General features: G+C 44.1%; 1 protein-coding gene and 1 non-coding gene across 2 annotated transcripts in view; both read right to left on the bottom strand.

The window, feature by feature from the left end:
- PIEZO2 (piezo type mechanosensitive ion channel component 2) overlaps nucleotides 1–24,956 on the bottom strand; it is a 1,301,103-nt gene that overhangs the window by 20,933 nt on the left and 1,255,214 nt on the right. Inside the window, exons 55-56 of the mRNA XM_029587157.1 lie at nucleotides 4,371–4,487; nucleotides 4,081–4,160 (exon numbers count right to left, since the gene is read on the bottom strand). Of these exons, the coding sequence (XP_029443017.1) occupies nucleotides 4,081–4,160; nucleotides 4,371–4,487 (197 nt within the window). The remainder of the gene's footprint in view (nucleotides 1–4,080; nucleotides 4,161–4,370; nucleotides 4,488–24,956) is intronic.
- On the bottom strand, nucleotides 12,536–12,648 carry LOC115086388. The gene has a single exon (XR_003855266.1). It is a non-coding gene; the product is annotated as a small nucleolar RNA SNORA11 (small nucleolar RNA).

The following is a 24,956-nucleotide window of genomic DNA, read 5'->3' as shown; positions in this document are numbered from 1 at the left end:
TTGGAGGAACGGGGTGAGATGGGGGGGTTAATCCAGTTAAGGTTAGAATTTACTAGACTCTTATGAATGATCGAGAGTGTTTTGTAAAGAATTCGTGACTGTATAGGGAGCCAGTGTAGTTGAATAAGTGTTGGGGTGATGTGGTCTCTTTTTTTTGTGTTTGACAATATCCGAGCGGAGGCATTTTGTAGGAGTTGAAGGGGCTTGGTGTGTGATGCAGGAATGCCGAGTAAGAGTGCATTACAGTAGTCGAGCTTCGATAAAATAATAGCCTGGAGGACTGTGCGGAAATCGTTGAAGTGTAGTAGGGATCTGAGTTTCTTTATTGTTTGAAGTTTAAAATAGCAATCCTTTATTATGGATTTGATGAATGGTTTGAATGAGAGGTGATTATCAATAATAGCTCCTAAGTTGCGAGTGTGCGAAGGGAAGTTGGTAGCTGAGTAAGCAAGAGGGATGTCAGGGAGTGGTTGTCTATTCGATATGATTAAAAGCTCAGTCTTGTTAGAGTTGAGAGCAAGGTGCATGTCCTTTAGGAGTTGGTTGATTGAGGAAAGACAGGATTCCCAGCTATGTAAAGCAGTTTGGATGGAGTCAGAGAATGGGAAAATGAGCTGAACGTCGTCAGCATAAATAAAATGTTTGATATGCAAGTTAGTGAGAAGCGTGGTCAGGGGAAGCATGTATATATTAAAAAGCGTAGATGAGAGTGAGGAACCTTGGGGTACACCTTGGGGAAGACTGATGGGCTCAGATTCATTATTGTCCATTGAGACAGTGAAAGAGCGATTCTGGAGATAAGATTGAATCCAATCAATGGCCTTGCCTGTGATCCCAATATTTCTGAGAATGTTGAGTAGGACATCGTGATTGACTGTGTCAAACGCAGCTGAGATGTCAAGTAATGCGATGAGATAGGAGGATCCTGAGTCGATTCCTTTGATAAGGGTATCGTGTAGGGAGAGGAGCAGAGCTTCAGTGCTTAAGTGTTTCCTGAAACCATATTGGGTGGAAGGGAGGATGTTGTTCTGTTCAAGGTGATCGGATAGACGTGAGTTCACTAGCTTTTCAAGAACTTTAGCTAGGAGGGGTAGATTAGACACCGGTCTGTAATTAGAAAGAGTGTTCGGGTCAAGGTTGGATTTTTTTAAGTAGGGGTTTCACAATTGCTTGTTTCAGAAAGTCTGGGACGGTGCCATGCTCTAGTGAACAGTTGAGAATATTTGAGAGGGGTTTGGCGATCACATTGTGTATGGATAGTAGGAGTTTAGAGGGGATGGTTCCAGAGGGGTGAGTGGATGGTTTCATTTTCTTTAGTATGTTCTCCACTTCTAGGGGGGAAGCGGACTCAAACAATGAAAGGGAGACTGGAGAGTTGATATTGGGAAGACAGATATTGAGGTTATTGTGCGAAAACTGTGCTGTGATGGAAGATACCTTGTTTTTAAAAAATAGGGCTAGTTCGTTGCAACGATTTGTGGAGGAGTTAGCTAGTTGTTGTGTGTGTATGGGAGAGGTCAGGTCAGCAACCATGGTGAAAAGGGCCTTGGGGTTGTATTGCAGACCATTTATTTTTTTGGCGTAGTAATCCCGTTTGGAATGCAGGATGGAATTTCTATATTCATGCATGCGTTGATAGTAGAGGGTTTTGGTGGCAGGGGATTGGTGTTTGCGCCAGGACCTTTCGGAGGCTCTGAGTAGGGTTTTGAGATTTCTGAGGAGAGGTGTGTACCAAGGTTTTCTATTTTTGCGATTGGGATTGATAGTCTTTGTTACTAGGGGGCAATGATTATTGGCAATGCTGAGCGTACAGTTCACCCAGGAGGAGAATGCATTATCTGGGGATGAAAGGTCAATGTGTTTGTCTATGTCTGAGCATGCAAGAGTGATGGTTTCTACATCACAGGGTTTGCGAAATTTGAAGGATATGGGTTGACGGGGCGCAGACAAAGAGCTTTGAGGAAGTGAAAGAAAGGTCTTGATCAGGGAGTGATCAGACCATGGTACTGGTGTACACAATGGTGGACTGTTCACACTGATGGAGGAGTTGATGAAGATCAAGTCAAGGGTGTGGCCAGCTTTGTGTGTGGGGGAGTTTACTATCTGTTGGAAGCCCATAGCTTCGAGTGAGGACAGGAAAGCTTCACAGGCGGGGGCCAACCGCAAGCAGCCTCTCACCTCCTTTTCTGCTATGCTCCCGTCAGCATCTTGCCGCTCCCGTGGCTTGGACTGCCACTCTTCATGCGGCCGGAAGGCCACCAATGATGCTCCCAAGCGGCCAGGAGGCCGCCACTGCTGCTGTGCTGTCGCGGCCTGGACCGCCGCACCCAGAACCATCTCTCGCGGCAGGGAGCCGCAAGTCAGTTTGTCTTCAGCGGATGAGAGACACCAGCACCTCGCTGAGGTCTATTCTGCGGCCTAGTGCTGCCCCTAGCTTGTCCCTCGTGGCATGGATGCCGCCACCGGGCTCTCCCTGCTCCTGCCTGCCTCTAGGCACGTGGCCGCGCCTCTTCACTAGATTTAAAGGGCCCGTGGCCGGATATGCCCTGGGCCCCACCTGATGATGTCATTCTGGGCGTTTTCCTGTTAGCCCTATAAAAGGGCTTCTTCACCACTCCTGCTTTGCCTTGCATCAGAGTTCCTTGTCCCTGGAAGTCCTGTCTTCCAGTGATCTGTCAGGTCTTCATTCTTCGTTGGAGCTCTATGTCCTGTTTTGGTTCCTGAATCTTTGCTACTTGTCCTGATGTTTCATCATCCATTCCTCATGTTCCTTCCTTGTTTGACCTGCCAGCTCCTTGAGTTCTCCAGATGGCCACCTCGAGGGTAAATCCATTCTGTCCGGTTTCTGTTTCCAGTCATTGGAGCCTCATTGTGGCTGGGTTCCCTTCCTGCGCTTGTCCCATTTTCCGCGTGGTCCGTGACCAGCTTCCTTAGATTGTATAGGGCACGCAGTGGGACAGGGTGGTCCGTGACCAGCCCCGTGGGTCCGCCCTATGGTGGACTATGTAGAGCGCCCTGACAGACAGTGCCTGTTTAAACCTTCCAAGTTCCACGTCTACGTCTTGAACTTTCCAAGTTTCACGTCTACGTCTTGAGCCTTCCAAGTTCCACATCTACGTCCAAGTCTTCCATGTTTCAAGGTCTCCGTCTGCCCTCATCCTCTGACTGGCCTTCCGCTTATTGCCATTCCCAAGTAACAGGTCCGAAAGGGCTTGGAATGGTCGGAGGACCATTCAAAGACCACCATTGAGTTGTTGGTTTTCATGAAGCATGCAGGTCCGGTAGAGGGTCAGACCTTTAGTCTTCACCCATGCTTGGACATGCCTCACCTACCTCGGTACTGCCTTGGAGTCCTCTGGGGTCGTGCCAAGGCCCATGGACACACATCCCCTCAGAAATGGGACCGCTCTCCTAGCGCTCCCTAACAAATTGTCTGAAAATCACCGGTGCTGGCAGAAAGGAGGTGAGCAACAGAGGTTATAGCCGTCTGTGACTGACGGGCGCAACAACAGTAGAGGCAATAGGCACTTCAAATGGTTTGCTTTTTCTTTAAAGGTGACCACTATCTTATAATAGCAAAGATTTTTCTTCTTTTTTTTCTACCGCATTATGAAGCAGGTTTCTCAGATACAGCATTAATGTCTTTAGTTAGTTTTTTAAAATTTATGTTTTAAAGTTCTGGCCTATGGGCTCCTGATCAGAATACCGATTGTAAGCACCGCCCATATGCCTTTTTGAAAACAGATCAACTTCTGCCTTCAAAAATGGTTCTTTGTAGGTGTTTGCGATGTCAGCATGCCGATGCAAGGTGCATAACCACAGTTATAAAAGGGAAACATACAAAATGAATACATTGATGTTGATCAAAGATATATATTTTTCTAATCAACCATCAGACAGAAAAGAAAATCCATCATAGGTTGAGCTTTACAAATAACAATCTCGAACGTTAATCCTGGGAACTAATAATTTCTAAATTGTTTTTTGTAATTTCAGTTATGACATACTACATTCAAGAGCATCCATATATAAATACAGTAGCCAAATCAGATAATCATATACACAAATAAAACTGCATACTTTCTAGCAGCTGCTTGATAGGCTTTGCAGTTGAATCACTTGGTGCTTTGATAAACCATGGATATGTATTTTCCAGTGTCCTGTGTGAAATGAAAAACAAAAATCTAATTATTTACTTGTTGCTACTACTAAAGCATATTTAAATATTAACATTTGGTTCTAAGAACATATCTACTTCTTTGTATTTCATTTTATTAAAACACAAATTGAGACTCACTCAGTTTATTTTAGTCTGGAAGCTTCATCTGACTTCAGACATACATAAAATGAGATTTAAAGGAATCACTTACACATCTGTTGACTTGTTTGAAGACATCATTTCAGCAATTCCTCTTCTAGTTTGATTTGTGAGGGTAACTGAATGCTTATAAGATGTTACTTCTGCTTTAGCCCCAAGATTGAGATCTCTGTCATAAATATAAAAATGCATATCATTTTTATCAGTAGAGGGTATGTCACCACTATATATATATATATATATATATATATATATATATATATATATATATATATATATATATATATATATATATTTGAACCCCATTGCCTTTTACTACTATTGGTACTAATTCTGTTGAATTGTCTTATCTTATTCAAAGGACTTACCTGGAAAAATGGAGGGTTTTGAAAACCCAGTCGGTTTCACTGCCCCTAACTTGTCGGGCTAAGTAGTTATGCAGCTAAAAACATAGCCAGATAAGTCAAGGAGTGGAGAAAGTTGTGGCACAGGGCAATATATTTATTTTTAAATTTATTTAGTTTACACTTTTCAGTTGGTAGCTCTATCAGGCCGATACAAAACGGTGTGCTCAAGTCGAGCGCACCATTAGCCCCCGTTTGGTCGCGCGTTTTCCATGCGCTATTATTAGCCCTTATACAGTAAGGGGTAATAGTGCATGGAAAACGCGCGGCCAACCCCCCCCCCCCGAAACTAATAGCGCGCTCAACATGCAAATGCATGTTGACGAGCCTATTAGTTACGCTCGATATAGAAAGTAAAATGTGTGGCCAAGTAGGAGTTAATTTCGCCCGGCACCCGGGCAAGTGTACAGAAATGCAGAAAAAACTGCTTTTCTGAACACCTTCTAACTTAATATCATAGCGATATTAAGTCAGAGGCCCAAACATTAAAAAAAAAAAACCCCTCCAAAAAAAAAAATCTGCCCGTGGCCCCTGGGTTGGAAAACGGATGCTCAATATTGCCGGCATCTGTGTTCTAACCCGTGGCTGTCAGCGGGTTCGACAATCGACGCTGGTAAAATTAAGCATCGGAGTCAAACCCGCTGATAGTCGCCGCTTCTGCCAATAAGGAGGTGCTAGGGACGTGCTAGTGTCCCTAGCGCCTCCTTATTAGCACAGGCCCTAATTTAAATACAGAATTGCGCACCTAGGAGAGGGGCCTGGGCGCACATTGGGAGAGCAGGCCTCACCTCGGAGCGCCGGCTCTCCCGCGCACTTTACTGAATTGGCCTGAAAGTGAGTTACATTCAGGTGATATAGTAAATGTTGGCAGAAAAAACCCAAAAGTGGTTCATCCAGTCTGCTCAGCACGTTTTTTTCTCTCCCCTCCCCCCCCCCCCCCCCCCAAGTGTAAACTACCACTCTGTGGAAGTTACTTCCATGCCTTCTATTATGGGTGGCAACTGCCACTCCGTGCCATTACACTGTATTTCCCTGTCCCCAGAGGGCTTATGATCTAAGGGTCTGATTTACTAAGCATTTTTCCCATAGATACAGAATGGAAGAAAAACCTTAGTAAATCAGGCCTGGAGGAAATGGAGGGTGAATGACACACATTGCCAGATAACCCCACTATTTGACATTAGCTGGCTAATTCTAGGTTTGCTTCAGAGCAGTCCTAAAGTTATTTGATACTTACTGGCTATCATCAGAATAAAGCCAGGTAAGTATTGTAAAAAAAAAAAAAAAAAAATCCCCAAACCTTCTGGGCCTTCAGCCTGATGCCCAACCCTTTAAAATAGGTGCAGGCTAGAGTCCAATTCCCCCACTCCACCGTCCCACCCACTAAAATTGAAAAAGAAATGCTGGTCCTAGTGACCTAGTCTGGCACACCCTTCCTTCCATGATACTGAAATGAAAGGCATGAGTCTTCCTCCTCCTATCTGCAACTTCTAGTACACCCACCCACCCAAGCTGGTACTGTCTTACATGCTCCCAGCCACTTTTGGCATTGCTCTGACAGCCACGCTGGAAATGTATACTCATAGCATTGCTGTCAAAGCAAACAAGCAATGCTGTGGCTGACTATAGAGTATATCAAGGCAGTGTTGTAAGAAATAACTGGTCTTTTTCTGCTGTCATTTACTATGTTACTTGAACTATCAAGAAGAGGTATCAGAGTAGGAGAAAAGAGGTAATATCACTGGTGAATCTCCACCTAGATTAATATGTTTAGGTCCAGAGACCATACCTTTATAAGGACACTGAATAGATAGAAGCAGTTCAGGGAAGGGCTGCCGGAATGGTAGAAGGCTGCCAACAAGAGAAAGAGGATGCAATAGAAACATTCAAATAACATGCAACTTCCATAAATTATAAGAAAATAGAATTTTCCTTTGTGTGCCCCTTCGTGCGAGCTTGAAGTGCAGCCTGACGTCTGAACAAATCCTCAAAAAATCTATACAAATTCATAAGAACATAAGAACATTAGAAATTGCCATGCTGGGTCAGACCAAGGGTCCATCAAGCCCAGCATCCTGTTTCCAACAGAGGCCAAACCAGGCCACAAGAACCTGGCAAGTACCCAAACACTAAGAAGAACCCATGCTACTGATGCTATTAATAGCAGTGACTATTCCCTAAGTAAACTTGATTAATAGCTGTTAATGGACTTCTCCTCCAATGGACTTCTCCTCCAAGAACTTAATTTAACTCCCTTAAACTCAATAAAATAAAAAACCTCAAAATTGAAGACATCTTCATCCATTGAAAAAATACCAAACAAAAGAAACTGCAGATCCCTGATGAAAAAACAAAAAAACAACAGAAGAAATTACAATAATCTGATTTATCCAAAATGTAACAACAATTTCACCAAAAAATTTCCAGTCCTTAACTAAATGTACAAATCCTAGAAAAAAAAATAACCTCTTATAAATGATCTAATAGAAGATATAAACCCCTCCATATTCTGCATAACTGAAACATGGCTAAAAGACTCTGACAATATTCTTCTAAACAAAATTGAATGTCCAAATCATGAAATGTTCCATTTCCCAAGACCTAAAAGAAAAGGAGGAGGCCTCCTAATAATTTGCAAAAAAGAACTCAAACTAAATTGAGATAAAGCCACCACATGAAGTTGCAATATTTAAATCACAAAAAAAAAATATTGTTCTAATATACAGCCCACCAGGAACACTCCTAAAAGATTGTTCACCTTTAATTGAAATCTTCACAAAATCATTCCCTAATCTGAAACAACCATAATTGCAGGAGACTTTAACTTACATATAGATAACACACCTAAATCCAACCCATATAAAATATTCATAGACACAAAGCAATGGGATGGACCCATTTTATAACTAAACCAACACTCAAAGCAGGCTATATCCTTGATCTTATTTTTGCCAATCAAAATAACTGCCAAATCAATCGATCCCAAAAAATTGTTCCATGGTCAGACCATCAACTAACTGAAGTGAATATTACACTCCAAACCTCGCAAAAAATAAAAACTAAATATAATAAAACTATCAAATACAGAAAAAAAGTAGAACCCAAATTCTAGACGAACATATCAAACAAAGATTTTTGGACTCAGTATAAGCAATATTCCATCGCCTTTTAATCTCTGGCGAAAAACCTTCAATGAAATAGCTGATGATCTATGTCCTGAACAAGAAAAAAACCTCTACAGAAAAGAAAATGATTCAAAACAATGAGGACTTACAATGTACCAAATAAAAACTAAGAAAATGTGAGAAGCAATGGAGAAAAAAAACAATCAACAGAAAACCTTGCAAAATAAAATTACAACTATCTAAATACCGAGAACTAATAAATAAAACAAAAACATAATACTATGCTAATCAAATTCATGGAATAATCTACAACTCTAAACTGCTCTATGAAACAGTAAGAAACCTTATCAAAGATCCAACATCCTCTGCTTCAAACAATTATGACTTCACAAAAACCTCTTGTAATGATTATGCAAACTATCTCCTACATAAAATAAATACCCTCAAGTCACAATTTTCCAATGACCACCAAGTAGATAACTCAGAAACTCACCCTACCAAACCAAAATGGACTTCTTTCAATACAGTATCAAAACTTGAAGTGAATCAGATAATCAATAAAATGAAGCCTGCGTCCCACCCATTAGATCCCATCCCAGCTAATACCCTTAAAAAATAAACACTGTGATCACACCAATAATCACAACAATAATAAAACACTCACTATCACAAGGAATAGTTCTCAAGATGGCAAAACAAGCTATTGTGAAACCAACATTAAAAAACAAAATTGGAAAATTAGATGACTGGGACAACTACAGCTCAATCTCAAACTTAGCTTTCATCTCAAAAGCATTAGAAAAAGCAGTTCTATATCAATTAGAAAATCACCTGAATAACAACAATATTCTATTCCTAAACCAATTTGGATTTAGAAAAAAACATTCAACAGAAACTCTGCTCATATCCCTAACAAACAACATATTACAAGGATTCAATCATAACGAATCATATTTACTGGTTCTACTAGACTTAAAAGCAGCATTTGACACTGTGGACCATCATCTACTATGCCAACAACTAAAAAAAATTGGAATTGACAGAAAAGTTCACAAATGGTTTTCCTCCTTCCTTGAGAATAGATCTTTTCAAGTAAAATTAAACAACCAAATATCAGACATATTTGAAATAGACACGGGAGTTCCACAAGGCTCAGCACTCTCGGTAACCCTATTCAACATCTACCTCCTTCCAATATCGACTCTCTTAGACAATCTGGACATGAAATTTTTCATATATGCTGATGATATTCAATTTTACATTACTTATGATAAAACCTTTGAAAGAACTACAGCAACCTTAACAACATATATGAGATCTATTCAACAAGAACTTTCTCTTCTAAAACTTAACACAAATAAAACTGAAATAATATGGCTAAGAAGAGACAAAAATCTCAAACAGCCCACCCTCAACCTTGGAATAGCCCACATTACACCCTCAGATGCAGTCTGTGACCCTGAAATACAGATAGATGAAAATTTTAACATGAAAAAACATATAGCAAATGTTGCTTACCTGTTACAGATGTTCTCACAGGATAGCAGGATGTTAGTCCTCACATATGGGTGACATCACAGGATGGAGCCCTGTATGGAAAACTTTTCTGTCAAAGTTTCTATAAAGCTTTGACTGACACTGGCACACTGAGTGCACTGAGCATGTTCAGCCTGCAATTATCCCTGTGACCACAGGTGTCTCCCTCAGTCTCGTCTTATAGCAAAAAGCGCAAGCAAAACTAAATAAAAGTAAAAACGTATACAGACCCAACTCCGCGGGGTGGCAGGTGGGTTTCGTGAGGATTAGCATCCTGCTGTCCTGTGAGAACACCTGTTACAGGTAAGCAACATTTGCTTTCTCACAGGACAAGCAGGATGGTAGTCCTCACATATGGGTGAGTACCGAGCTGAGGATGCCCGAGAGTGCACCAAATGCACCCAAGACGTGCAAAAGCGCAATGACGGGGGTGGAATTTGGAACGGAGGGCATCCTGAAACCCGTAACGGGTTGGTGGAAGGATGTTGGGTAATTAAACCGAAAAGAATAGGAGTAGACGGACTAGACAAGCATGGAGCATGCCGGCTAGTCGTATCTAAGCAATAATGGCTGCGAAGGTATGGAGAGAGCTCCAGGTCGCAGCCTGATAAATATGTACAAGCAGCACCGGCCAAAGGTAAGCTATGGAGGCTGAGATGGACAGAACAGAGTGTGGTTACACACAGTGTTGTAGTGAAATGCCTGCTTGTTGGTAGGAAAAAGAGATACAGACCGACAATTAGGAGGAATAGGTCTGTTTGCCCACTGGAACTTGCAGCTTGGCTCTTGCCACAGAAGGAAAGAGTTAGGTGGAATTCCTATGGAGTGTAGTGCAGTCTAGATAGAATGCAAGTGCACTATTATAGTCCAAGGAGTGGAAAAACCCTCTTGCTTTGGTGAGAGAGAGGTGTTGGAAAGTGGGCAGAGTATATTCTAAGTAAGGTGAGATGCAACGTCTACCTTAAGAAGGATATGAAGTTGAAAACGTAAAACCACTCGGTCATGGAGGAATGCAGGGTCGGGTGAGTATGTAACAAGGTGTGTAACTCATTGACCCTATTGGTAGAAGTGATGTCTATGAGGTGCTTGACAGAGGGAAAGTATTCCCCATGGCAGACTGTTAAGTGAGAGGAATGGAAAGGCTCGAACGGAGAATATATGAGTCTTGTAAGCACGAATTACATGTCCCATTCCGTGACTAGTGAAAACAGAGGCAGCTTGATCAGTGGATAATCCATGGTAAACTGACTCAGAAGGGGTTGACCGTTAAACGGGTATCCCCACTCCCAAGTGGTACGCCAATTGGAACCGAGGTGTACCCATGTGAAGGATGTCTGGGGAGCAGAATCCGAAGGAGTAAGAAAAAAGAGTGGTGTAGAAAAAAGAAAAAGGGTAAAACCCTTTTGTAAGCGTCATGTGGTAAATCATGCCATTTTGAATGGTAGGATTTGGGTGTGGAAGGGTTTTTATGATGCTACCAGTATCTGAGAACATCATTGAGTCTATGATATGAGACTGACTTGTGAGAAGGCGAATTGGTTACTGGTGTGATAGACCGAGAAGTATGGGAAGCATAGTGGTCTCGGCCAAGACGTGGGTCTGAGGAACAGTGAACCCCATCTTGTTTCAGCAATAGAAGAGTGCTGGCTATGAGAGGCAGCGGAAGAGACACATATAATAGGGCCTTGATGGAACAAAGGTGCCTATGGGAAAGCATTGGAAACATGTGTAGGAAGGAGAATCCGTGCACCGTATGGTTCGATGCAGACGCAGAGGGCAAGTTAGATTGACCTCGGCGCTAGAAGATTTCTCTTGCTACACATGTAGTCCGAGACCATTCTAGAGGATGGAAACTTATATGAAGAAGGTCTGTTAGTGATTCAGTAAGTCTGTCAGATAAGTGGCCCGAGGATGCATGGAGCGAGCAAGGGCCAAGGGTAGAGCTGCGGAGCATTCTAGCAGAGCAGCTAAGAGGTTATGCGTGTTTGTATGTTGGAAAAGCACATTGTCCCTATGCTGTCTGTCTGTATGCACAAAGATTTGTTGCAGAGGTAGTATTGGAAGGCATAAGGGCATAACTCATGGTAACAAGCTCTAGGAAGTTCATGTGAAACTTGCTTGGAGCGGAATAGAGGCATATTGGGTTGAGAAGATGTTAGGATAAACTTTACAACCCTGAGTAAATGTGAGCATTAGCAGGAGCAGACTAGGTTTTGGTTCTAGATCTGCAATATGGATGTGGGACGAAAGCGGTTGAACAGCTTAGCCCCACTGATAATAAAATTTCACTGAACCTAACCCATAGCAATTTTGGATCTATGAGGAAAGTGCATAGTGAAAAAACCCCATGGCCCGACAATGAAAGAATTGAGGGGCTGAAGTTATGGAATATGCGCGCAGGGACATATAGGAATGTGTTAGAATGTCTGCGCAGTTGCTGGACAGGAAGATCGTTGTGACTGTGGTGTCCAGAAGCGTTCTATAAGGGATTTATGGCAGTGACAGCAATCCCAGGTAGTAGATTTATAGTGAGTCATGAAGAAGTTAGAGCTCCTTGCTTGGATTTTCAGTGGTTATGCAGCTGTCCATGCATGGAAAAGCGTGAATGATGTTGTACTCCATAGAGAAACAGCAGACACCGATAGTGATTTTATGAAATACCCCAGTTGCCGGAGCTGGTGCAACCGGCAGAGCTTGGGATTGTTATATTGTTGACTCAGACTACTTACTGTGATATGGAAGCATGGTTACAAGAGATACCATTTTACCTGAGCCTTCTGAAGAAAGTTGGTATTTCTGAGGTCCAGGATGGGTGGAGAGTAACTACTTTCTGTTGAAAGAAAGAATAGTGACATTAAAACTCCCCAACCCCCCCTCCATCCTGCGCTTTGTAGCATCCGGGGGAGTATACCATGAATCTTGGTACAGAGTGGGGTGGCCGCTCTGACATCCGGCAAGTTGGGAGACCCGGAGGTGTCCAACTGGTGGGGCTGATGTAACCTGGATATCATGTAACCTCCCAGGGGAGAGTGAGTGGTAAAGTCTTACCCGCATTTCTGTGTGCTGTACAAGAAAACATTGAGGCAAAAATGGAGGTTAGACGCCAAAGAAATGTCCAAGTGCAACTTTATTAAAATGGAGACCAATAATTTTTATATGTGCCCTGATCTGGGCACATTTTTATATGTGCCCTGATCTGGGCACATTTTTATATGTGCCCTGATCTGGGCACATTTTTATATGTGCCCTGATCTGGGCACATATAAAAATTATTGGTCTCCATTTTAATAAAGTTGCACTTGGACATTTCTTTGGCGTCTAACTTCCATTTTTGCCCAAACGGCTTTTTTAGATAGCCTACCCTCTTGCTTTTTTGGTCCAAGAAAACATTGAGACCTGTCACCAGGTTTCGAGGTGGACTTGCACTTGAGGCAGTATTTGCTGGATCTCATGTTTAGCAGATCAGTGAATCCTTCTGGAACTTCGATTCTGAATTAGGAACCAGAAGCCAGAGTATTAATCAGTATAGGGTCTCGTTGCTGACAACGGGAGGATGTCATGATGCAATCCCAAATGAATGGTAGAGAGGTTCTCTTGGTATGGTGTCTGACATAGCTGGCAATAGCGATATATGACACTAATACGGTTCTTGGAAGACAGGTGACTTAGAACCTTTCGAACCATGTAGCCCGAATTAGAGAACAGATCTCAATGGGAATGCCGCTGAAGCGGGATTAGACTACTTACCATCCGACATGGATCACCGAAGGACGAGCCGGTGAAGACTGATGGCTCCGTGGATATCAGGAGTCATCGAGGGGTAGCCTGTCAGACATAACGTCCGTCTCAACTCTGAAACCTGGTATGGTAGTGCAGGTATAGAGGAGACAGGCTGAGCGTGGCTGGCGCTACCACAGTCATTTGTGGAGGGCCACAATCCTGCACCGATGTCAGTGTGGCACGCCTCGGGTACAGGGGAGCCATTTAATGACTTGTGAACCTGGCCCTCGTTGCAGCGGCTCGATGTGTCGTGATGCCAGTCCAGAATTCTTCGGAACTCGTTCCGGTGTTTCTGGAGCACCAAGGACTGCCAGAACTGTGCGGAACAGTGGTGATGGCAGTGGTGATGTTGCTCGGCCCAGGCATTCTCCAGCACAGAGAAGGATAACACCGATGTGCTGGAGGCGTCGGTGGTGGACGGTCACCGTGCTGGTGACAATGAGTGCCACGGTGCTTGGCCCGGTCTTTCCCTGGCACCGAGGTGGATGCCCTAGCTGTCTTGGATGGCGATCGCTGACGGACTGTCAGCATGCTTGCACTGCTCCTGGCACTTTGTAGTGTCGTAGGCTAATATGGGACTTTAATAAGAACCCAAAGCAAGGAGCACTGTGTTTAGGCGAGGGCATTACGTGGAGGTGCTATCGATGGCGCCGAAGCAGCCTCGAGGGCATCATTAAAATATATATATGAAAAATGTTGATGACCCGGGCAGAGCAAGGATAACAGTGACGAAAGCACTGATGGCATCGGCATCGATGAAAGCCAAGGAAAAATCAGTGCCATGGATGAAAAACATAGATGGTATTGGTAGAATCGATGCAGGGAACGATGGCATCAATGTACCGTCGTGGAGGGGTACCAATGGCATCGAAGAATGCAGGATGGTCCGGAAGGGAGTACTGACGGTAGCGATGGGGGCATCAACTGCGTGAGGGTACTGAGGAAATCAAAGGTCCTGGATTCCCCGTTGACGCTAGTGGGACGCTAGTGGGACGCTAGTGGGACAGTTGACGCTAGTGGGACAGGGACTTCCATGGTTTCTGTTGCCGCCAGGCAACAGAAACCATGGAAGTCCCTGTCCCACTAGCGCTAATAACCAGGCAGAGTGTCACTGAGGGATACTCGCAGGCTATGTGTGGCTAACTATGAAACATAGGGAGAGGGAAGGCCACAGTCGATTGGCAGGCCAGGGAGGTGACAGGAACCGACCGAAAAACAGGGTATAGTACTCACAGAGCGTCGAATAAATGTGCGCGAAGGGAGACCCGTGCAGGGAAAAGTGTTTGTGAAGTAAAAGTTTAAGTGTTTCCATGCAGAAAAAGTGTTAGAATTTCTCACAGAGCTCCTAACCGCTATGCTTACTGCAGAGCGGAAAAAAGAAGACTGAGGGAGACACCTGTGGTCACAGGGATAATTGCACGCTGAGCATACTCAGTGCACTCAGTTTGCCAGTGTCAGTCAAAGCTTTATAGAAACTTTGACAGAAAAGTTTTCCGTACAGGGCTCCATCCTGTGATGTCACCCATATGTGAGGACTACCATCCTGCTTGTCCTGTGAGAAAAGCAAAATAATGAAATCTGGGTACTTTAAACTCAGAATCTTACATCATCTAAAAACTTTATTTACCTTCCAAGATTTCCACATAGTCCTACAAACATTAATATTTTCAAATCTGGATTATTGCAACTCACTTCTGTTGGGCCTTCCCGCAAGCACAATTAAACCACTACAACTTTTCCAAAATGCTTCAGCAAGACTTCTTATAGGAACTAGAAATTTTTTTTTATTTTAATTTATTCTTTATTGCTTTTTATACAGTTTACAAAGAAAAACTTTGCACAGAAATTCTGAAACATATTTTCTCCCAACATTTATACATTAACGAAAGCATCATCCATAATTTAGACCACAATCTTATTTCAGGAAAATTGGAGGGAGGAGACAGAAAATCTTGGGAGTCAATTTAAAAAGAAAAATATTTCAATTGAAATAATTTAACATGCTAGCAAATATTTATCCTCTTCATCAACAGCCTGATTTTAATTTTTAACCCAGTTCCTCATTTGGAGAGGAGGTTACAAAAGCCCTCTTTCTAGAGTCTATAAATATCCTAAGCTGTTCTGGGGCATAGAATATATACACATCTCGATTTAAGGTAACAACCCCTTTACAGGGGTATCTTAAAAGAAACTCGGCCCCCATTGTATTTACCTCCTGCCTCATAGAAAGAAAGGCCTTCCTCCTCTCCTGCGTTATCTTCGATAAGTCTGGGAATATTTGGATCCTTTAACCCATGAAACTCTCACTCATATGTTGAAAATAGAAAGTCATTAACAAACTAACATCAGTTTCAGTAATTAAAGAAACCAGTAAAGTCGCTCTCTCATATATTTCTATGGAGGATTCCAAGATATCGGTCAGATTACTCAGATCAAGTTGTGGCTGATTACCTTCCCTATTTCTATTAAATGGGAGGAAATAGACCTTATTTATAGCTGGAATCTGATCAGATGGTATTTTCAGTATTTCTATCATATATTTCGTCAATGTCACTCGAGGTTTTCCCAAATTATTTTTGGGAAATTCAAGAGTCTTAAATTCAGTCTCCTCAGTCTATTTTCAATGAGTTCCACTCTTCTGTTAACCACTTGCTTATCCTGGATTAAAACATGACAAACATTCTGTGTCGATTTTACTACTGTTTGAATTCTGTAATCTTGTTTGTATTCTCACAAATCTTAACATTGTGTTCCTGAGATACTATGTCCAACTTCTCAGACATCTAATTTAACTGCCTTGTCAGCCCTTGAAAACGTGGGCCATAAGAGGCTACCAACTCCTATAGGGATTCCAGAGTCACCGAGCTCGGTTTTATAAGGTCTATAGTCGCGGAACTACCCTGCGCCCCCAAAAGATCTTCCTTTGCCGCAAGCCCCCCAGACTCCACTCGAGGTGACACCGCCTCCACCGAGGCCTGGCAGATTAGATGATGCAGTGTTCAGCGTTTCTGACCTTCCCCGCTCCTCAGATGTCTCCAAACCTCTATGCACTGCTTCCACTCCCTCCAGTTTGTTCACTGGACTCTCCTGTTCTGTGTCCAACACCGTGATCGCTGGTGGTGAAGTTAAACTTGGAGCGGTCGGCAGTGGCGTAGCTAGACAATTTGGCGCCCAGGGCAAGAGACTTCTTCGGCGCCCCCTCCCTCCATCAATGATTTGCATTGAAATCGGTGCTATTTTTCTGCAGAGCCAGGCGTTTTGGTGCCCCCTTAGACCCGGCACATATACTCAGTGTGCATGGAGTTTATACAGTGTCTAATTAGCATACATGGCTGTTATTACATCCCGTACTTCCACAAGTTTTTGCAGGATGCGCACAAAAAAAATCCACGCAGAAAAATCAGCAGTCTTATTACATTGGCCTGTCAGATAGCATCACCCCACCCCCATTAGACCTTCTGAAAGATAAGAGAAACACGATAGTGGCGCATGTGATCACCGTGGAAGTCTCCAAGATCCCAGTCCAGCTCAGTTCACAGATATACTGATTTCCCTGCTGCCGGCGGCTAACACACAACATTCAGTGTCTGACCTGCACTCAGTACGCGGTGCTGCAGGGGCCCTCCACGGCCACACGCCTTCTTCCTGTACCACACCCCTTTCCTTTTGGCCGCTACAAAGAGGAGTGCAGTTCTGCAACAACTCTGCTGGACTCCTCTAATTTGACTAACAGGGAAAGCTCCCAAAAGAAAGGCGGCGCCACAACCGCCTCAGTCAAAACAGAAACCAAGCTCGAATGAGCTTCCGCCCACCGCGGTCTACTCCAGGCAAGTCCACTCGCCGTCTCCCGGGAAACACCTCTGACTGCCGGCCAGCTCCGCCAATCAGAGGGCAGCAGCAGCGAAGACAGATGAGAGACTGCCGCCAATAGGGGACACGCGCGAGCGAGGTTGGGGAGGCTTCGCGGCCAGTTTTTCTCGGCTACAGTCTGCACATGCCGGCGACGGGAACGATTGGGGTTCCTTCCAGTTGTGCGCGATGAGCTATGGTAAACTGCTGCCACGAGGCGGTGCGCGTGGGAATGGAAAAAGTTGGTCGGAGAGCGTAACAGGAGCTTTGTGATTCCTAGAGCGTATCCCTCACACGTTTTGGCTCCCCTTTAGACCCGGCGCCCGGGGCGGCTGCCCACCCCACCCACCCCTCGCTACGCCACTGGCGGTCGGTTTCCTCAGGTCAGGAGGGCTTAAAGTTGTTTCCTCAGGCGCCTGCGACGCTCCCAACGATGCATCGTCAACGGGGAATTTAGCCACTCCTCCAGGGTAAATCGCAGTAAGTTCGGGGATCGTCTGTTGCTCGGGAAGTGTGGGAGGTATAGAGGGAAATACCCTCACACATCCTTTCATTTATTTTGAAGTTAAACAATTTTTCAGCAAAGAAACTATGGGCACTCCAAGCTACCACTTCTATCGTGCCACCATCTTGGCTCCTCCCCCAGAACTAGAAAATTTGATCACATTATCCCTTCTCTTATTGACTTTCACTGGCTTCCAATAAAGTTCAGAATCCATTACAAAGTTTTATCCCTCATCTTTAATATCATAAACAACTATGATCCACTTCCTCCAGGAATAACAATAAAAAGCTACAGCCCACAAACAGATCTCAGGTCTCAAAACAAAAATCTCCTTACAATTCCTTCAAATCTGAACACTCATCTAACCCAGATAAGAGAATGAATGTTCACAATAGCAGGACCCAATCTATGGAACATCTACCCGGATCAATAAGACTGTTAACAGAAAAAAAAAAATTCAAACAAAAACTTAAAACCTGGTTCTTCAGAAAAGTCTACGAACTAATGTAAAGAGATATCATATAAGTCACTTAATGAACATTATTATTATTATTATTTTTTATATACCGACATTCAATCTGAGATATCACATTGGTTTACATTCAGGTACTGTAGGTATTTCCCTATCCCCAGAGGGCTTACAATCTAAAGGGCCAATACAGTAAAAATTGCGGGAGAGCAGGCAAGCGCCCGCTCTCCTGTGTGCGCAATACAGTAAATACATTTATTTAAATTAGGCATGGCGATAAAAAGAGGCGCTAGGGACACTAGAGCGTCCCTAGTGGCGGCTGTCAGTGGGTTTGACAGCTGACGCTCAATTTTGCTGGCGTCGGTTCTCGAGCCCGCTGAGCCACGGGTTCGGAAACCAGACGCTGGCAAAATTGAGCCGCAGGCCTCTTTTAAATTTTTTTTTTTTTTAACTTTTTTAAACTTTCGGGACCTCTGACTTAATATCCCAGTGCCCAGAGAAATTAGCGCCTACATTTCTGAAAGTAAAATGTGCAGCCAAGCTGCTTATTTTACTTACTGAATTGCACTGGAATACCTAATAAGGCCATCAACATGCATTTGCATGTTGCAGGTGCTATTAGGTTTGGGGGGGGGGTTGGATGCACTATTACCCCTTACTGAATAAGGGGTAAGGGTAGTGCATTGAACACACATGTCCAATCAGCCTGTCCCTTTGGTAATGGAGGGTAAAGTGACTTGCCCAAGGAACAACAGCAGGACTCAAACCCCTGGTCTCCTGGTTCATAAGCCCACTGCTCTAACCACTAGGCTATTCCTCCTCCCTCAATATTACTCCAGAAATATAGCAAAATTGCTTACCTTGTAATAGCTGTTATCCCAGGACAGCAGTATGTAGTCCTCACATATGGGTGACGTCACTGATGGAGCCCTATCCCGGAAAGCTTTCTGTCAAAGTTTCTAGAAACTTTTGATTGGCCTACTGAGCATGCCCAGCATGCCATGATCCCTCGAGCCACAGGGATCTCCCTTCAGTCCCATTTGTAGCAATGAACTTAGCCAAAAATAAAATAATAAAACGTATCGGACCCAACTCCGCAGGGTGGCGGGTGGGTTTCTTGAGGACTACATCCTGCTGTCCTGGGATAACACCTATTACAAGGTAAGCAATTTTGCTTTATCCCAGGACAAGCAGGATGCTAGTCCTCACATATGGGTGATTAGCAAGCTACAGGCTGAGTCAGCTTTGTATTGGACCAACAGTGTACATCTTGTGCAACAGGCAGCCTGAAATCACGAAAAGTTGGATGTGGAAGGAATTGGGATTATACTGGAAACAAGTTCTTTAAGACAGATTGTCCACAGGCTGAATCTTGTCATCCTTCCTTGTCGAGACAGTAGTGAGCTGCAAAGGTGTGAAGAGAACTCCATGTTGCGGCTTTACATATGTCAGCTATTGGCACTGAACGATAGTGTGCTACTGAGGTTGACATTGCTCTTACTGAGTGAGCCTTTACTCGCCCCTGGAGTGGAAGGCCTGCTTTTTCATAACAAAATTGTATACAATCTGCAAGCCAATTGGATAGAGTTTGTTTGCCCACCACTTTTCCAGGCTTGTTTGGATCAAAAGAAACAAAGAGCTGGGTGGATTTCCTATGGGCCGTAGTGCGATCTAAATAGTACGCAAGCGCATGTTTCAAGGTGTGTAAAGCCCTCTCTCCTTGAAGAGAGTGTGGTCTTGGGAAGAAAGTAGGCAAGATGATGGATTGATTCAAGTGGAATTCCGTAACTACCTTGGGGAGAAATTTTGGATGTGTACGGAGTACCACTCGATCATATAGGAATGTTGTGTAGGGTGAGTATGTGACAAGTGCTTGTAACTCACTGACCCTTCTTGCAGATGTGATGGCTATTAAGAAGATAGTCTTCCAAGTGAGAAATTTAACATCACAGGAATCCATGGGTTGAAAAGGAGAATGCATGAGCCTTGCTAAGACTACATTTAAGTCCCATTCCGTGACCAGTGGTCGGTGTGGAGGTTTAAGTTGAATTAAGCCCCTCATAAACCTACTAATGAGGGGTTGTACTGATATTGGTGCATCCCCAACGGTATTGTGGTAAGCTGAGATTGCACTTAAATGTACCCTTACAGAGTCTGAGAGGTGCCACAGATAGTCTAATAAAGATGATGTAGTGCAGGAAAAAGGGTCAACACTGTTTTGTGTGCACCACATAGTAAACCGTTTCCATTTAGCGTGATAGTTCTTTCGTGTGGAGGGTTTACGTGAAGCTACAAGCACTTGAGAGACATTAGTTGAAAGATTGAGAGGTTGTAGAATCAAGCTTTCAACATCCATGCTGTGAGGGATAGGGATTGAATGTTGGGATGATGCAATCTGCCCTGATCCTGAGTTATGAGAGTGGGTGCTGTGCCCAGGCTAATTGGGTCTCTGATCGAGAGGTCTAGAAGTATGGGGAACTATACTTGTCGAGGCCAATACGGGGTTATGAGTATCATGGACCCTTTGTCCTGTTGTAGGTTCACTAGAGTTTTGGTTATTAGCGGTATCGGGGTTACGCTTATAGAAGGCCTGAGTTCCAGTGGCGAGCAAAGGCGTCCCTGGGTAAGCGGTTTCTCTGCTTGTACAGGGAGCAAAAATTGTCCACTTTGTAATTCATTTGTGATGCAAAGAGGTCTACTGTTGGATGGCCCCAACATTGTAAGATCTTGGTCACCACTTCTGGATCCAGAGATCACTCGTGAGGTTGGAAATGACGACTGAGGCGATCCACCAGTACGTTGTGAATGCCTGCTAGATAAGTGGCCAGGAGAAACATTGAGTGTGTTAGGGCCCAGTCCCAAATCTGTGCTGCTTCTTGACAAAGGAGATATGAGCCCGTACCTCCTTGTTTGTTGATGTACCACATGGCTACTGTGTTGTCTGTTTGTATCAGAACAGTCTTGTGTGAAAGGCAGTCCTTGAATACATGCAGCGCATAACGTATAACTCGAAGCTCTAGGAAGTTTATCTGAAATGTAGCTTCGAGTTTTGTCCAAGTCCCTTGAGTCTGCAGATGACCAATGTGTGCTCCCCACCCGAAGGTGGATGCATCTGTAGTTAATGCCACTTGCATAACCGGTTGCTGGAACGGTAGGCCTGTGAGAAAGTTTTCCTCGTTCATCCACCATAGGAGTGAGGATCGTCGTTGTTGAGTTACTTGAATTGGATACGACAGTGGTTGAATGGCTTGTATCCACTGTCTTCTGAGTGTCCATTGAGTGACTCTCATGGCTAATCTGGCCATAGGACTGACGTGAACTGTGGAGGCCATGTGACCCAGAAGAGTGAGACATTGATGAGCTGTTATTTGAGTGTGTGTGTGAAGAGAGCCTGCTAACGAGGCGAGTGTCTGCGTGCGGTTTTTTGGAAGGTAAGCTTTGGACGTTATGGTGTTTAATTCTTCTCCAATGAATTGTAACAGGTGAGATGGTGTGAAGTGGGATTTCTGGTAGTTGATTAGGAATCCCAATGAATGGAGTAGAGTTAGTGTGAGCTTGAGAGAGTTGAGAGCTCCTTGTTTTGTTTGGCTTCTGATGAGCCAATCGTCCAGGTAAGGGAACACGTGCACTCCTTCCTTGTGCAAGTGGGCAGCTGCCACTGCTAGGCACTTTGTGAATACTCGAGGTGCTGAGGCAAAACCGAATGGTAGCACCCTGTACTGGAAATGATGTTTTCCTACCAGGAATTGCAGATACTTGCGATGAGGAGGGAATATTGGAATGTGAGCGTAAGCATCTTGAAGATCCAGAGAACACAGCCAATCTCCTTTTTGAAGTAGAGGTAGCATGGTGCCTAATGATACCATCCTGAATTTTTCTTTTCGTAGGTATTTGTTGAGCTTCCGGAGGTCCAATATGGGACGTAGGCCTCCTGTTTTCTTTGGAATGAGGAAATAACAGGAGTAGAATCCTCTGCCCTGCTGAGGTTGGGGAACTGGTTCCACGGCCCTGGCTCTCAGAAGGGTGGATAATTCTTTTTGTAAGAGTGTGGATTGGTTGTGTACTGTCCAAGACGAGGTTGGTGCAGTATTGTTTGGTACAGTGAGAAAGTCCAAGTGGTACCCTTGAGATGTTATTGAGAGTACCCATTGGTCTGTGGTGATGTGTGACCAATTGTGTTGGAAGAAAGTGATCCGACCTCCTACTGGTAAATTTGGGGTCAGATTGGTAGAGAAGCTGCTGTTCTCTGATGTGAGTTCAAAATCCCAAAGTTGACCCTATCTGCGGTGGGGGTTGAGCTCTAGGTGCTCTTGGTTGTTGGGTCTGCGTTCTTTGCACTGGCCTAGATGACCTTCCATGAGCAGGAGGTGGATAGTAATGATGTGGCCTGTAGTATGGTCGTTTGGAATCTTTCCTTGGAAGTCTTCGCGATGATGGTTGAGACTCCTGAGGTACAGAGGAAAGTTGTCTCAAGGTTTCTGAATGCTCCTTTAACTGAGAAACTACCTCTCTTACTTTATCTCCAAAGAGATTATCTCCCACGCAAGGGAGATCAGCCAGTTTCTCCTGTACTTCTGGTCTCAGGTCGGAGGCCTTGAGCCAGGCCCATCTGCGGGTACTTATACCTGTGGCTGACATTCTTGATGCAGTCTCGAAACTGCCGTAAGCTGCACAAAATTTGTGTTTGCCAGCCTTCAGGCCCTTATGCATGATGGAAGTGAAAGAATCCTGAAATTCTTTCACTTCCATCATTCTTTCACTTCCATCAACCTACCTTCTCATCTCTTCCAATGTCTGAGACCCCCAAAAGCAATCCCACACGAACACGCTAATCACACATGCAAGAGATCTGGGAGTTATAATCGACAGCCAGCTGAGATTAAAGCAGTTCATCAATCACACGACAAAAGATTGCTTCTATAAATTACAGGTATTGAAAAGACTCAAGCCTCTACTACACTTCCAAGACTTCAGAACTGTTCTCCAGACCATCTTGTTCTCTAAGATCAACTACTGCAACGCTATTCTTCTAGGCCTCCCAACATCCACCACTAAACCTCTTCAGATGCTCCAAAATGCAGCTGCGAGAATCCTGTCTAACACCAATAGGAGAGATCACATCACGCCCGTCCTCAGAGATTTGCATTGGCTCCCTATTAGCTTCAGAATTCTTCACAAATCCCTCACTATCATCCACAAAACCATTCATCACCAGGTCCCCCTTGACCTACTAATCCCGCTTAAACTACACCTCTCTTCTAGACCCATCAGGGAGGCCTATAAAGGATCTCTACACACCCCTCCTACCAAAGCCACCCATCTGTCAACTACCAGTGATCGGGCCTTCTCGATTGCAGGTCCTACCATCTGGAATGCCATACCTCCTGATCTTAGACAGGAACACTGCCTACTGACTTTAAAAAAAAACCTTAAGACATGGCTGTTCAAACAAGCCTTCCCCAACCAAGGCTAACAACAGTCATGTAGCAACAGCTTCGTCTCGTTCAGATCTTGACCCACCAAGTACCTACTCTACTTGGTTGTAATTAGTTAATGAGTTATCTATCCCCCTTTCTTTTCACCTCCCCAGTTACATACCCCTGTTTCATTGTAACTTTTAAGCTTCTTCTAGTTGTGTTATGTTATGTTATAATACTTTGTTCCCTGTGAACCAATACGATATGATCTTTTTTCATGAATATCGGTATATAAAAGTGTTAAATAAATAAAAATAATAAATAAATAAATTGTTGGGGGAGAGTTTCAGAGAGTTCTTGAATCTGTTTCCATAAATTATGCTGCTATTGCGTAGGACGCAATTCTGGAGACTAGCATGGAACCCTGAAACATTTTCCTGCCAATAGCATCTAAGAATCTATTGTCCTTTCCAGGAGGATTAGATGAGTGAGGCTTTATTCATTTGGATTTCTTTTGAGCTGACTCAACTGCTACTGATTGGTGAGGTAATTGAGTCTTTTGAAAGCCTGGAATGTGCTGGACTAGATATGTAGCATCAGTCCTTTTGTTCACCGGTGATATGGTACAGGGATGTTTCCATAGCTTGTGTTGCAAGTCAATGAGGACTTCGTGAACTGGAATTTCCAGCAGCTCTTTAGGTGGGTCCACGAACTGTAACACTTCCAGAGTTTTTTGTCTGGTGTCCTCTTCAGATTGAAGCTCAAAGTGTATGGTGTCATCCATATCTGATAAAATTTGAGAAGGAAAGGTCCTCTGGAGGGGATTTTCTTCTTTCCTCTGGAGAAGAGGGTTCTGAGAGGACTTCCTCCGAAGAAGTAGCTGTATTGGGATCGCCCCAGGTGTCCGGTGTATGTGGACGAGGAGGCATCGATGGAATGGGTATAGTTGGCATTGACGGCATCCCCGGTGGTTTCGTCAGAAACAGTGGAGAAAATGATGGACTTGGTCGTGATATTCCCGATGGACCTGGCAGTGGTTCAGGCATCGGTACTTCCTTTAGTATTTCCTCCTCTCTTGGTGCTGGCATCGGTACTTCTGGTAGTTTTATCGGAATGGCACCGATAAGAGTATCTAGTTTTGCTAAAATTGCCGCAAAAAAGGAGATGTCTGGCATCGGTATCGGTGGAACCGGCGATGGAGTCAGCAATGGCATTGGTATGGGCACTAGAGATGTGAATCGTGTCCTCGATCGTCTTAACGATCAATTTCGGCTGCGAGGGGGAGGGAATCGTATCGTCGCCGTTTGGGTGTTTAGAGTATCGTGAAAATCGTTAAAATTGTGAACCGGCACACTAAAACCCCCTAAAACCCACCCCCGACCCTTTAAATTAAATCCCACACCCTCCTGAACCCCCCCCCAAATGCCTTAAATTACCTGGGGGTCCAGCGGTGGTCCGTAGCTAAATCAGGGGAAAGGGGAGGGCAGGAAAACCGGCACACTAAAACACCCTAAAACCCACCCCCGACCCTTTAAATTAAATCCCCCACCCTC

Source organism: Rhinatrema bivittatum, chromosome 2 (assembly GCF_901001135.1).
Source record: "Rhinatrema bivittatum chromosome 2, aRhiBiv1.1, whole genome shotgun sequence".
NCBI classification, from domain to species: Eukaryota; Metazoa; Chordata; class Amphibia; order Gymnophiona; family Rhinatrematidae; genus Rhinatrema; species Rhinatrema bivittatum.
This window is presented reverse-complemented; position numbering and strand designations above follow the sequence as displayed.